The sequence below is a fragment of the Phyllopteryx taeniolatus genome, chromosome 9, assembly GCF_024500385.1.
Source record: "Phyllopteryx taeniolatus isolate TA_2022b chromosome 9, UOR_Ptae_1.2, whole genome shotgun sequence".
Classification (NCBI taxonomy): domain Eukaryota; kingdom Metazoa; phylum Chordata; class Actinopteri; order Syngnathiformes; family Syngnathidae; genus Phyllopteryx; species Phyllopteryx taeniolatus.
Genome location: NC_084510.1, coordinates 14,460,124 through 14,475,338, shown reverse-complemented (window position 1 = coordinate 14,475,338; position 15,215 = coordinate 14,460,124). Strand labels below are relative to the sequence as shown.

General features: G+C 42.3%; 1 protein-coding gene and 1 long non-coding RNA gene across 12 annotated transcripts in view; one reads left to right on the top strand and one right to left on the bottom strand.

Moving 5' to 3' along the window:
- LOC133483459 (arf-GAP with coiled-coil, ANK repeat and PH domain-containing protein 3-like) overlaps positions 1-15,215 on the top strand; it is a 72,888-nt gene that overhangs the window by 10,234 nt on the left and 47,439 nt on the right. For 9 of the 10 annotated variants that reach the window (XM_061784756.1, XM_061784754.1, XM_061784749.1 and 6 more), the window contains exon 3: positions 7,527-7,640. The exons of the other annotated variant lie outside the window; for it this stretch is intronic. In XM_061784756.1, the coding sequence (XP_061640740.1) occupies positions 7,527-7,640 (114 nt within the window). The remainder of the gene's footprint in view (positions 1-7,526; positions 7,641-15,215) is intronic. 10 annotated transcript variants of the gene reach the window in all.
- LOC133483465 (uncharacterized) overlaps positions 10,927-15,215 on the bottom strand; it is a 30,736-nt gene continuing 26,447 nt past the window's right edge. Inside the window, exons 2-4 of one of the 2 annotated variants that reach the window (XR_009790119.1) lie at positions 13,323-13,547; positions 12,479-12,898; positions 10,927-11,886 (exon numbers count right to left, since the gene is read on the bottom strand). This is a non-coding gene — a long non-coding RNA (uncharacterized LOC133483465). Of the gene's footprint in view, positions 11,887-12,478; positions 12,899-13,322; positions 13,620-15,215 lie in introns of those variants that run through there. The other variant, XR_009790118.1, reaches the window with a different exon arrangement.

Here is a 15,215-nt window from a genome sequence, read left to right as displayed (position 1 = left end):
GTGTGAAAAACTTGTTGCCTCCTTCCCAAAAAGACTCATGGCTGTATTAGCTCAAAAGGGTGCTTCTACTAAATACTGAGCAAAGCGTCTGAATACTTATGGCTGTGTGATATTTCAGTTTTTCCTTTTTAATAAATCTGCAAAAATTTCAACAATTCCGTTCTTTTTTCCTGTCAATATGGGGCGCTGTGTTTCCACAATGTGGGAAAAAAATTAACTTAAATGGCAAATGGCTGCAATATAAAAAAAGTGAAAAATTTAAGGGGGTGTGAATACTTTCCGTACCCACTCCAACCCCTGATGTGACTCTGAGCAAGACAACCAGTACTGAAAATGGAAAAATAAATCATCAGATAATATCAGAAATGTGAACCATCTATGATTTGAACACAAAGAAAAACATTGCCCTGTCTGAATGCGCAATTGCATGAATCAATGTGCCATGCATGGACTGAAATTTTTTTTCTACATAGTCTTTGCATGCCTGTGAGACACACAGTAGCTTGACATCATTCCAGAACATGGACACTTCCACTGAATCCACGATGAAGCAGCTTTCCTGCCACACGGAAGCACGTGGTGCTGCAAGGACTTAGTGTGGAAGCCATATATGAAAAGGATTATCGGCAACCGCACACACTCTGATTAAATCAACTGGATGGTCGACATACAACGTGCGAGCTCACACACACTGTCACCCTCACGCCCACCAGTGGAGTTTCATCGGGACATCAGTTATTTTTATTTTGCATATACATTGACTTACTCATCCCATCCCCATCTCTATCTTTCACACATACTGAATAAGAAAAGATGCATCGCGACCCATGTTCTATATGCCATGCAGTAACCCTGTCAAACCCCTGGCCGGCAAAATTCATAAATACTTCCTCGATAGTATCCCAATATTGTATTCACTAAAACTGAACAGATTACTCCTTGGAACATCTGTCACCACTCTGTAAAGTTTCAGAAAAATGTAGATTCACTTCACAATTTGGGCTTTGTGAAGGTAATTAATGAAATTGCCTTCATTGTAGGTGGCTTGCTTATTCTGGTTCAAGTGAGAAACATGTTTGTCAGTTAAACAACACTGCTTGTGTTTCTAAGCAACAGAGTAACTTTACAAACATTTCCTGTTTGTGTTAAATTGCAGCAGTTTTATCTTTTGTAAAAATATCACTCATGAATGACCTGATTTTTCTTCTTGTTTTTCTGCTCAAGCTGCAGGCACTATCTGACCTGTGAACTTCCAAATTCACAGTAGCGATCTCACTTGCCTAGTTTAGTCATTAAATGGCAGGCACCAGTCGGCGTACAATATGAGGAATGTATCTGTGTTGGCCAGGCCTCAGCGCTGACTGTCACACGTTAAGCCATCCATGAATAAACCCTCTCTATTTTAGCTGTGTGCTTAGGGTCATTGTCTTGTGAACCTTCGGCCCAGTCTGAGGTCCTGAGCAGTCTGGAGAAGGTTTTCGTCCAGGATATCCCTGTACTTGGCCGCAATAATCTTTCCTTCGATCGTAACCAGTCGTCCTGTTCCTGCAGCTGAAAAACACCCCCACAGGATGATGCTGCCACCACCATGCTTCACTGTTGGGGCTGTATTGGACAGGTGATGAGCAGTGCCTGGTTTTCTCCACACATACCGCATAGAATTAAGGCCAAAAAGTTCTATCTTGGTCTCATCAAACCAAATAATCTTATTTCTCACCATCTTGGAGTCCTTCAGTCCTTTTTTTTTTTTTTTTATAAGCAAATGCCGGTATGCAAATGGAGAAGAAAAGGAGAGGCAATTAACGAGACCACACCTATTACAGAAAGTGTAGCTTTGAAATGGCAAAGGATGAATTGATTGCATTTTGATCATGATCAGTTGTGGTACTGATCCAAATTAGAAAATCAGGCTTTGTCTGAGATCAGTATTCTACTGAGTGTGACTCTCGTTTGTTCCCAGGACAGTCCAACAAATATGACATTTCCACACGACTTTGTGGAAAGGTTTGATATGGATTAAATAGGAACATATATTTGGGTGGGGACATTTGAGAATCACATGGCACACAAAGACAACATTTCACATTCACACCTGGGAAATTTAGATTTTCCAAAAAAGAAAAAATTGTTTTTGGAATGTGAGAGAAAACCGGAGTACCCAAAGGAAGAACATGCAAACACTGAAAAGTCAGAGCCGAGATTCAAACCCAGAACTATCTTGCTTTGAGGAAGTCATGATAACCAGTTGGGCCATCATTCTGCCTAAGATTCCATCCATCCATCCATCATCCCGCCATCCATCCATCTATACATCCATCCATTCAAATGTTTATACCAATTGTCTAGTGCTGGCCGACAAGTGTTGGAGGCTCTCCTAGTTGACATACAGTACTAATGCGAGAGATGGGGTACACCTGGGACACCCTGGTCAATCAAAACTGAGTGGCCAGATTTTTGGCTACAGCTCTCGTTTTGGATTTTATTTAACTGTACACGTGTGTTTAATGTTGAGACTGTTTATTGCTGGTTACTACTGGTTGCTACACATTCACCAATGACAGGAAGAGGATGCAGCTGGTGTAGATGAAGAAGACAGCCGTCTTATTGAGGGTCAGGTTGAGGCTGTGAGATTTACTCGCTTGCAGGCGTCTCACATCTGGAATCCAGTGTATCTCCTCAAAGTAAATTTTTTCCACTAGATTTATTTCAACTCTGCTGTTTAGTTCGGAACTCTACGGCTTTCGTCACATCTCTATTTTCATATTTATTGCTCATTTTTGTAATCTGTTTGGATTCCCTCCCTCCACCAATGTTGACTGTGCGGTGGGGGCAAAGCAGTTTCTCAGAAACTGACTAACATCTTTAGTAAACGTATTCCTCCTCTGGTTGTTTAAGTGGTTTTGATTTCCGGTCACTCCTTGGTGTGTCATCATTGATCACGCTTCCCAGCAGCCCTGACCCTCACCGATCCAAAAACACTGTGGTGCCGTAAACACGTGTGATTGACAATACAATCTTTTAAACAATACGATTGCTGATTTTGCCCCCAGAAACTGATGGATTCCGTTGTCATGTTCCATTTTGCTACATTCTCCAGCTTGCATCTTTGCTACAGATCTCTGTGGAATTCCTTGTAACCAAATGAAAACATTCCCATATGCTGTGTCAGCAGTCCCACACTTTCTTGGATCCATAACCTTCTCTCTTTCCCCCCCTGCAATGTCACACATGTAGTTCTTCATAAGGGCTGGGAGGGCTCTTCTTTCCATTTGTTGGATGGATTGCCAATCAAGTGGAAAAATCGGAACAGCTGAGGCCCAGTCACTAGTCAGTAATGGACAGTATGTCTTGAGTGCAGGAAGGAAGTATTATACTGTTGCATTGGTATGTGAATGCAGTGCAGAGTCATAGTGGGAAAACCAATGAGTGAATGTGTATATCCCATTGGACTAGCCAAATGTTGCTGGATGAACGAGAAGGTTGTGTAAGACAGATTCTGGGCCACAGAGGAAGGAGATTAAGATTCATGTCTGTGTGAAACAAGCACAAGTTTCACAGTAACGGCCACTGGAAGTTGACTTTGGAGCAAAGAGCAAGAATTGAGACTATAAAATAGTGAGTGTTGTGTAACTACAATCATTATATCTCACAGTTGGGAAATTAATTATATCAACTTGCACAAGAAGAATAGAGTCACATTCCAAGCTCTCTAGTTTATTTTGCAGTTATAGATTTTCATCGCAAAATTTGTAGTTGTAGAATCTTTTGTCCCTCTGAATGAATGCTACCTACCCTCTATTCATTTTGGTATTGCAGCTTGCTCTAGTCAACAATGGAATTTCAAGATTCCATCCCATGTTATTTGCTGCAATTAAAAGGAATAGTTGGAATGTTGTCGGTCCATTTATGGTGACAGCGTGTCATCTGAAAGAACAGCTGATCCCCTCCATCTAAACAAGAACAGATAGCAAAGAGTGTGCCAAGACAGAGGATTTTCAAGGCTTTGAGGGCAAACATGATTTGAAAATGTTGTTGAGATCGATTCCAACTATAAGAAATGGCATGTTCGGTAATCTGTAACTGTTTAAACCTTTCATAGAGCCATGTTTGGTTACTTTGATTGGTTTTGGTCTGTTTACTAAGTGTTGGACCCTGCACATTATGAGGTGGTGGAACTGCACGACTTCCCTTATTCCATCAGAAATATGTATAACAGTGTTTAATGATGATTTAAAAAATATATATATATCGAAGGAACAACTGAGTAGCTTCCACTTGGACTAATTGATTAATATATCTAATTAAATATACATAATATATTTATTATAATATGTTTTTGTAATTTCTCCTATTTAATCATGTATCATTTACTGTGGGAGAATTATACTGTTTAGTATTATTTCATGCGCTGTGATTGGTTGGTGACCAGTTCAGTGTATACCCCGCCTCTTGCTTGGGGTCAGCTGAGATAGGGGGCCAGCACACCCGCGACCCTAGTGATGATAAGCAGTTAACAGAATGGCTGGATAGTATTATTTGATATTATTAAAAAAACAAGCCTATGTCCAAAAAAAGGCCTCATCTAATAAATGTCTTACCTCTAATAGAAGCCTGTTACACGCTGCAGTTGAGTAAAGAAACAACTCTGACAATTGTTATTCCAGTTTCAAAAAGTAGAGGATTGAACTTGACACGAAGCCATAAAATCTAACTTTCCAGATTCCCCACTGTTGATGAATAAAATGCACAGTCCTAAAAGCTGGACTGTATAGCATGAATCTACTGTATGTGTGCCCTTTGACTGCAACTATACATTCCATACCAACGTTCCAGGCTATAGCTCACAGTCCTGCATGCTTTCTTTGTCAGACCACCCCGATTGTCTTGTAAACCTGTTGCTTCAGTCTGTCACCCTCCTAACCTTCCCATCAATTTGTCTTTCAACGCTGCACCATGCATAGTTTTACTTACATGCACACACTCCGTTCACTCTAAGGACAAAAGTATAGATCTGATACATTTTAATTGGGATGGTGACACTGTACGTGCCTGCTTGCACTCATACTTGAAAAACATGCTTCGATACTAGGACACCGATACCACTTTATAAGCCTTTCACACCGAGCAGGTGGCGTAGAAGCCATGTTAGCAGAGAATATACAAGGTAAACACTTTAACCAATTGCAAATTATGCTCTGCAAATAGCCTGACAGGGCATCTAGAACGCACAAAACTTTGAGCCCCATTGCTTTCTCCTTTCCGATCAGTTGCTATCAGATGCCGATCTGTGAAGCCCCGCTCCCCCCATGAAGCCACGCCAGGCATTGTGCTGTGGCATGGCACATGAAATGAAGAGAAGCGATGGTGTGATAAAATATCACTTCAGTTGTCCTGTCAGAGTTTTATTTTTAACTTGTTGTCTGTAGGGTTGGGAATCGAGAACCGATTGGAACAGCGACTAACATTCCGGTTTTTCCGGAATCGTTCACGTTTATGGATGGATGAAGAGGCTGGGGAGCGGGAATTCTGCGCGTCCCTGCTAAAGATACTGCCCCCGCGACCCAACCTCTGATAAGCGGTAGAAAATGGATGGATGGATGAATATTATATGAACTGACGAGATGAAAGTTGAGCTTTTTGGAAGGTGTGTGTCTCGTTACATGTGGTATAAATGTAGCACAGCGTTTAAGAAAAAGAAAATCAAACCAACAGTCAAACATGGCGGTGGTAGTGTGATGGTCTTTGGGTGCTTATCTCCTTCAGGACCTGGACAACTTGCTGTGATTGGAACCATGAATTCTACTCTTTAACACAAAATCCTGAAGGAGACTGTTCAGCTATCAGTTTGTGACCTCAAGCTGAAGCGCTCTTGTGTTCTGCAGCAGGATAACCAAAACACACCAGCAAGCCAACTTCTGAATGGCTTAAGAAAACAAAATTTGGAGTTTTGGAGTGGCCTAGTCAAAGTCCAGACTTGAATCCAATTGAATCATGCTCGAAAATTCTCAATTTTTGCTGTATTCAAACAATTCTGCAAGGAAGAGAGGGCCAAAATATCTCCACAGAGATGTGAAAGACAGTTATAGAAAACACTTGATTTCAGTTGTTGCTGCTGAGGATGGCCCAACCTGTTATGAGGTTTAGCGACCAGTTAATCTTTCACACCGGGCCATGTAACTGAATAGTTACCTTTTCACAGCACTGACTGTAGTGTTAATGAATAGTGATTGCTTTCTGAAGCACAAATGTGCCTAAAGTTCTGTCTTTGAAGTGGAAACCTGTTCTTTGTCTTGAGCTGTAAAATTATCTTATAAACAACTTGTAACCTTATCCTCAGTGTCACGGGAGGTACTTTGCTCAGGATGAATTGGCAAATCAGGCCAACCCAAATGGAACCTCCTCCATTCAAAGAAGCAATACGAACTGCTGTTTTAGTGTAAATGTTTATGTCAGATGAGATTTGTGTGCTTTGTAAGATCTACTATATGTGCAGCCATTCTGTGTGGCCCCTTCAGCAGATTCCATTTCCTTCCTCACGACACACTCACAAGATAAGGAGTTGTGTACGTGGGTGTGAGAGTGCGTGAGCGTATGTTTTATTGAACTATTAGTGAAACATTTGAGCAGGTGATTCCTGAAATATATACTCATTCATCAAATAAAACTGTTTTAATGGAAAGAGGATAAGCGTCATTTCCGCTTTAACATCAGTTTTGTCATGAATAAACCATCCACCGAAGCTGCTGCTCCCATTTGCATTCATATTATACACATGGCACCAGCAAGTACCAGTAATAGAGCTACAGTAAAGGAGCCAATTAGAATGTGTAGGTGTACCCTATGAGATTGACAGTTACAAAAAAAAAAATGCTGTGAATAAAATGTATTCAGTATGAGTTAATTCACAAGCCAAACTGTATAACAGCGCATTTTAATATGGATACTAGGGGTGGGTATTTAACAAAAATGTACTATTAATTTAAATCAAATAATCGATAGTTTTTTCACAGTTTTTTGGACTGTGTCGTATTGAGCAAACTATTGCTACCCGGAGTTGAGTCATTGCGGAGGTCTGCTTGGATGTAGCTATCAAAATCATTTTGACCCAAAAGAATATGACTAAATTCTTTACGACCAATAATTTGATTACTATGACCATCCCCAAAGGATGTCACTAATATATATATAAAAAAAAACTGTCTTTTTGTAAGTAGACATTGTTTGTCATACTGACAGTGTTTCCTTGTGATCAACATCCATGAAAGCCATAAGCTTCCCTCGTCTATTAATGTATAATATACATCATGTTCTGACGTTTTGGCAATGAAATGGGATTGGGATTTGGTGATTCCTTGTATTGTCCCCAATAGACATAAATGGGAATGAACCACTTCCTGTATGTTAGCAATATGAGTTTGAATACATGCTTTGCAGTTGTGGCTTGAATCCAAACTCCTGTACTTGATCTTCACCACTCGGTTATTGAATTGACAACTGTGATGTTTTCATGTTCTTTTTGTGTACAGGCAACTCTGTGCTGCTGTTGGGATTCTATTTTCTCTTGCTGGCTTTCTGCTGAAGGCATGTGGGGGTGTAGTACAGAGATGGCTTCGTCATCAATTTTCCATCCATACTGTGAGGTGTGAACATTTTGTGTGCCACAGAGAAATAAATTTAAAAGAAAAACTACACAGAACTGTCTGTCTTCATTGGGGAAAAACATACAATACTTGCAGTTTTACACAACTGTAAACTACAACCACAATAATTAACATTTAAATTCAATTATTAAATTTATACCTCTCTCACATTAATTACAACTGAGCATTATTATCATAGCAAAGTCAGATTTTTTTGATTCAGCTCATGTATTAGCTCATTAGGCTGTGAAGGTGTACCTAATGCTGTGGCCAGTTAGTATACATCCCCACTTTAGTCTTATTTCCTGTTTATTGCAAGAAGCAATTATTGGTTCCGAGATCTTAATACAATTTGTGTCGTTAGAGGCCACTAGTTTGATTTTACTTTCTGTGTCTGGACTTGTTTGTCTTCCTGTGAGGTTCCATCCCAGCCAAACGCAGCCCACAGCTCTTGCGATAAGATGCCGTCAGCTGGCTGTGGGTGGGAATGAAGCTAAGAGCACAGAAGTGAATTATTGCTGGGAACGGGAGCTCACAGTATACGCCACAGGGGGTCTTCTTCTTCCTCTTCGATTCTCATGCCGCCTTCGTCAGTGTGCATTTGGACTGATGCTCAGTGGCCGCAGGGAGCTCAGTGAAGGTTAAAGAGGTTGGGCTTTGACATTCAGCTGCTGCACAAGTACATTTTCTCAAGTACTGTACTCTGTGAGACAGCCATTTTGCAGATTTGTTGTATTTAGACATTTCAGAGGGAGATATTGTACAATTGGTATTGCATTTTCTCATAGACATGTTTTTGATCTCAGACACAACCACCGGTGGATGCTTATTTTAGCCTTAGATGGCTTACAAAATTCCTTCCGATCACGTAATTGATTAATTAATTATTGTGATAACATTTCCTTGACAAATGGGGAAAAATTACTTTAATTAATTGATTGATTATTATTTTATGTTTGTTATTCAGCATTAGGGGTCTCTGAATGTCAAAGTTCTGTTTGTCACTCAACTTCCTGTAGCTGATGTACTTGTCCATGTACAGTAAGTACTTCTACTAAGTTTTTGTCACATTAAGATTTTTAATTATATAGATATTACAGATACAGTCATCTAAGTATACAAAGGCATCTTTCACTCTTTTTTTAAATTTTTTTTAAATTATTATTATTTTATTTTTTTTGGCATCCTGCTGGATTGAGTCCCATGTGCCTCCAGGGACACTGCATCTCTTTCCTCAAATCAAAACTAAAACTTTGCAGGTTGTCACACAGCTTAACCACTGAGGCAGAGAACTTTCCTGAATGCTCTCAGGATCTTGCTGTCATTTTAATGATCTCTGTGTTTTGACGCTGGTCTAACAGAGTCGTAGTCATAGCATCATTTGTTTTTCAGCTATTATCCCTTTCCCCTAACAAAGACGTGGGAAGTCGTTTACAGTATGTGGTGAGCGAAGATGTAAGTCCACATTCCTCTGGGTGTGTGAGTGCAGCGTGATCCAACATGATGAAGCCCTTGAGCTCTATGTGGTTCAACATCAAAAGTCTCCGCTCCACCCGAGCCATAGCTGTCATTAAAAAAAATAGCAATGGGCCTTTGACAAAATGTCATTAGTATATCAGAATCAGCTTTATTGGCCAAGTGTGTTACAAGACACACAAGGAATTTGTCTCCTAGTGTTGGAGCCACTCTAGTATGACCACAAACAGCCACTATGACAAAATTTAGGACAAAAAAAAAAATACACATATATGGAGAGTTATTGAGCAATGAAAGTAGTGTGAGTAATTTACAGCAATTTAAAGTGACTAATAATGCAATGATCTGGTACAGTGACTATTGTGCAAATGGTGCAGAGAGTTCTAAAAGACATACGTGGGCAGTAGTAATCAACAACAGTATGCAAATAGTGCAGCGTAGTAAAACAGTGAGTGTACAAATGTAGAAGTGATGAGATGTGCAAAATGACAGTTGTTACAATGAATTGTAAGTAAACTGTTTAAGAAGTTATTGGCAAGAGGGAAGAAGCTGTTGGAATGTTTGGTGGTTTTAGTTTGCACTGTTCGATAGCGGCTACCTGAGGCAAGGAGCTGGAGTAGGTGGGGAACAGGATGTGGAGGGTCCAAGAGGATTTTGCGTGCCCTTATTTAAGTCCTGGCAGCATGCAGGTCTTCAAGAGTGGGTACCAATAATTTTTTCGGCAGCCTTGACTGTCCGTTGCAGTCTGATTTTGTCCTTGTTTGTGGCTACACCAAACCAGACTGTGATGGATGAACACAGAACCTATTCAATGACCGCTGTGTAGAACTGCCTCAACCATTCCTGTGGCAGGCCATGCTTCCTCGGAAGCCGCAGGAAGTACACCCTCTGCTGGGCCTTGGTGAGGATGGAGTTGATGTTGGTCTCCCACTTTAGGTCCTGAGAGACTGTGATTCCTAGGAACTTGCAGGTCTCGAGGGTTGACACAGGGCAGTTGGACAGCATGAGGGGCAGCTGTGGCGAAGGATGTTTCCTGAAGTCCACGATCATCTCTACGGTCTTGAGTGTGTTCAGCTCCAGGTTGTGTTGGCCGCAACAACGCTCCAGCCGCTCCACTTCCAGTCAATATGTAGACTTGTCACCGTCTTTGATGAGGCCAACGACTGTGGTGTACTTCTATTCAGCAGTGCCTGGACGGCATGCAGAGCCAACATGATCACAATAACAGGTTGCGAAGCTGCTAACATAGGTACGTTCGGAAATGCAATCTGATATTCTCACTGCGCTCTGAGAGTGCAGTGTTCTGAGAGGGAGAGCGCGCTCATTTTTCTATGCATTTACAAACGAGCGTGTTGGCCATTGGCAGGGATACGTCAGTGCGTCCGACATTGAATGTGTCAGTTCTGCCTGTAAACATCTCATCCCGCTCTGACTGAGCTCCCAGCTCAGAGTACCCACCCTTCTTGGAGTCCTTGGAGTGGGTGCTGGAGAGTGCTCTCACTGGGGACTCCCTTGTTCTACTGGGGGACTTCAATGCTCACTGAGCAATGACAATGACACCTGGAGGGGCGTTATTGAGAAGAACCTGAGCGCTGTTCTGTTACTGGACTTCTGTGCACGTCACGGACTGTCCATAACAAACACCATGTTCAGAAATAAGGGTGTCTATATGTGCACTTGGCACCAGGACACCCTAGGCTGCATTTCGATGATCGACTTTGTGGTCGTGTCATCGGACTTGCGGCCGCATGTGTCTTGGACACTCGAGTGAAGAGGGGGGGGGGGGGGGGGGGGGGGTGACACTGTCAACCGAAACCGATCACCACCTCGTGGTAAGTTGGCGCCAATGGTGGGGGAAGATGCCAGTCCGACCTGGCAGACCCAAACATATTGTGAGGTTCAGCTGGGAAGGTCTGGGAGAGTTCCCTGTCAGAAGGAGTCTCAACTCCCACCTCCAGCAGAACATCACCCACGTCCCAGGGGAGGCGGGGGACATTGTTTCCGAGGGTACCATGTTCCACACCTCCATTGTTGAGGCTGCCTACAGGAGCTGTGGCTGGAAGGTGGTTGGTGCCTGTCGTGGCGGCAATCACTGAACCTGTTGGGGGACACCAGCAGTAAAGGATGCCGTCAAGCTGAAGAAGGAGTCCTATCAGGCCTTTTTGGCCTATGGGACTCCGGAGGCAGCTGATTGGTACTGGCTGGCCAAGGGGAACGCAGCTTTAGTGGTCGCTGATTTAAAAACCCAGGGGTGGCGAGTTCGGTGAGGCCATGAAAAGTGACTTCCCGACGGCTTTGAGGAAATTCTGATCCACCATCCGGCGTCTAAGGAGGTGGAAGCAGTGCACCATCAACACTGTGTATTGTGGGGATGGGGCACTGCTGACCTCAACTCGGGACATTGTGAATCGGTGGGCCAAATACTTTGAAGACCTCCTCAATTCTACCGACACGCTTTCCCAGGAGGAAGCAGAGTCTGGGGACTCTGAGGTTGGTTCCCTTATCTCTTGGGTTGAAGTCACAGTGGTGGTTAAAAAGCTCCTCTGTGGCAAGGCCCCAGGGGTGGATGAGATCTGCCCGGAGTTCCTGAAGGCTCTGGATGTTATAGGGTTGTCCTGGTTGAGACGCCTCTGCGACATTGCGTGGACATCTGGGACAGTGCCTCTGGGTTGGCAGACTGGGGTGGTGGGCTCCCTTTTTAAGAAGGGGTTCCTGAGGCTGTGTTCCAACTGCAACCCCAAGTCCAATGAAGTTGGAACGTCGAGTTAAACTTAAATAAAAACAGAATACAATGATTTGCAAATCACGTTTGACCTACATGTAATTGAATACACTAAGATATTGAATACACTAAGATACACTAAGATACACTGAGATACACTGAAGATATTTAATGTTCAAACTGATAAACTTTGTTTTTAGCAAATAATCATTAACTTAAAATTTTATGGCTGCAACACGTTCCCAAAAAGCTGGTACAGTGTCATGTTTACCACTGTGTTAAATCACCTTTTCTTTTAACAACATTCAATAAACGTTTGGGAACTGAGGACACTAATTGATGAAGCTTTGTCGGTGAAATTCTTTCCCATTCTTGCTTGATGTACAGCTTCAGCTGTTCAACAGTCTGGGGTCTACGTTGTCATATTTTGCGCTTCATAATGCGCCACACATTTTCAGTGGGAGACAGGTCTGGACTGCAGGCAGGCCAGCCTAGTACCCGCACTCTTTTACTACAAAGACACGCTGTTGTAACACATGCAGAATGTGGGTTGGCATTGTCTTGCTGAAATTAGCAGCGGCGTCCATGAAAAAGACGTTGCTTGGATGGCAGCATATGTTTCTCCAAACCCTGTATGTACCTTTCAGCATTAATGGTGCCTTCACAGATGTGCAAGATACCCGTGCTGGCTTTGGAACTTTGCGTCCATAACAGTCCGGATGGTTCTTTTCCTCTTTGGCCCGGAGGACACGACGTCCACAATTTCCAAAAAGAATTTGAAATGTGGACTCGTCGTACCACAGAAAACTTTTCCACGTTGCATCAATCCCTCTTAGATGAGGTCGGGCCCAGAGAAGCCGGCAGAGTTTCTGGGTGTTGTTGATAAATGGCTTTTGCTATGCATAGTAGAGTTTCAAGTTGCACTTACGGATGTAGCGCCGAACTGTATTTACTGACATTGGTTTTCTGAAGTGTTCCTGAGCCCATGTGGTGATATCCTTTCCAGATTGATGTCGGTTTTTGATGCAGTGCCGCCAAGGGATCGAAGGTCACGACTTCACTGAAAATAAAATAACTATTTTAACAATGCTATATAGCTGCCACTTTATTCTATTTCATCACGTCTAATGGTTTATATGTGCAAGTTTTAACTTCTTGTTTTAAGCTTGTAGCCTTTTATTTTGAAGGGTACGCACTGGAACTCAGCATTTTGGCACGAAAAGTAACTTCACATGGCACCGATGATTTTTATTTTTTGTTTTATTTGTGAATTTTGTCCCAATTCATTGTGATGTAAAGTTGCTACGGTGGCGTTTTAGCCCAATGTTAAGCTTTTTTTTTTTTTTTTTTTTTTTTTTTTTTGTCATCGGTTGGTTTGAAGACTAAAATAATCGCTAAAAACCATCAGCGGAAAAGTGCAAGCAACCGTTTACCTTGTTAGGTGTCTCAATGTTGGCATAGACGTATTTTATTGTTTCACTCACCCAATTGACTGAAAGTTGATTTCACTGAAGCTCCACGCGGTGTAGGCTGAGGCGACTGATCATTCATTTTAACAAAGTTAAGACACCCTTTGTTCGCTGCCGCTGCCGTTGGGCACAAGCACGTCATCATCCCATTCTTCTTCGTTGGTTTACGCCGCTTCTTCGTTGCTTTTCGCCACTTCTTCTTCGCTGCTGGAGGACTAGGCATCGAAACTGGGAACCAAACTTTTTTTAATGTGACCGTTTCCGGGAGAACCGGAACGTTAGTCTTGGTTCCAATCGGCTCTCGATGCCTAACCCTAACTGTATGTATTATTGCCAACATTGGTATCCACCAAACTCAAAGCTGCAATATTGGTCTTGGAAATGAAAAAGTTGGATCGGGACATCCTTACACCTTGGACTAGTCACCAGTCAATTACAGTCTTGGTATTACCATAATTTCTCGTGTATAATGCACATTTTCCCCCCAAAAAATGGTCAGAAGTCAGTAGTGCGCATTATATATAGGTATAGGGGAAAATGAAAAAAAGTTTCCCGTTTGGCGGCATACATTTGTAAAATAGGAAGTTTAAAAAAAAAAAAAAATTCCCTATACCAATGTATAATGCGCACCACTGACTTTTGACATTTTTTGCTGTACACGGGAAATGCATTTAACAGCAGCACAGTGGGTAATGGTTTGCGCGTCTGCCTAAGTCAGGAAATTCAGTTTTTTGGAGTTTGCATGCTCCTCCTGTGTTTGTGTGGGTTTTCTCCAGCTACTCTGTCGTCCTCCCACATTCAAAAAAACATTGTTAGTTTGATTGAAGACTAATTTGTCCATGTCATGGAAATGTGAGTGTGAATGGTTGTTTTTCTATACAGTACGTGCCCTGCATTTGCCAGTACAGGGTGTACCGTGCCTCTCGCCCAAAGTCAGTATAAACAAGCGGTATGGAAAATGGATGGATTTGCATTAAACATGAGCTACTATGCTGTGCGAAATAAAAAGGGGAGCAGTACAATAGAGCAACAAACTGAAAGACTGCAGGGAATGCAGCTTTGTTATTGGCAAGTCAACTACATTGACGGTGTAAGCCATAAAAAAGAGTCACATACAGTAAAATGATATAAAAGCCTGTAACTTCTGTTTTGATGCCACTGTCACCATAACTGCTTCTTTTGCCAGAGAACTGGACTGCTGGTGGCTGCCAAGGAATGCACTTCATTTTGCCTCCATCGTATCAAGAAAGGCTTAACTCATAATAATGAGAAATCAACAAAATTCCACACAATTGATAAAATTAAAAAGAAACAATTGATTCATTGATTTGTGTGCCAATCGCTACTTATGACCTATTTTCCTGTGCTAATCGTCAGACTAACAAAATAGATATTAGACATACTATACACATGATTGTTTTTGGTGTGTGTCAAGTGTGGTTAGCACAGAGAACTGGCACTAACTAATACTGAGAGGTGTCCTGGCTGGTCCACTAACATTCTAACTCACTATAGCAGGGAATCTTGGATTACCATTGCAATGACATGTTCATTTCCCAGTGTGTGACCAAATGGTATTGATGTTATTTAAACATAAACAGACTATATTGTTCCTTTACCACACATTTGGGAAGCATCTGGGGGTGAAGGGTACGTGCTTGAATGCACTTTAGAGAGGTCCCCCCACCCCACCCCGTACAGATAATTTCATGACTTTCATGACCCCTTCTTAAAAAGGGAGCCCACCACCCCAGTCTGCCAACCCAGAGGCACTGTCCCAGATGTCCACGCAATGTCGCAGAGGCGTCTCAACCAGGACAACCCTATAACATCCAGAGCCTTCAGGAACTCCGGGCAGATCTCATCCACCCCTGGGGCCTTGCCACAGAGGAGCTTTTTAACCACCAC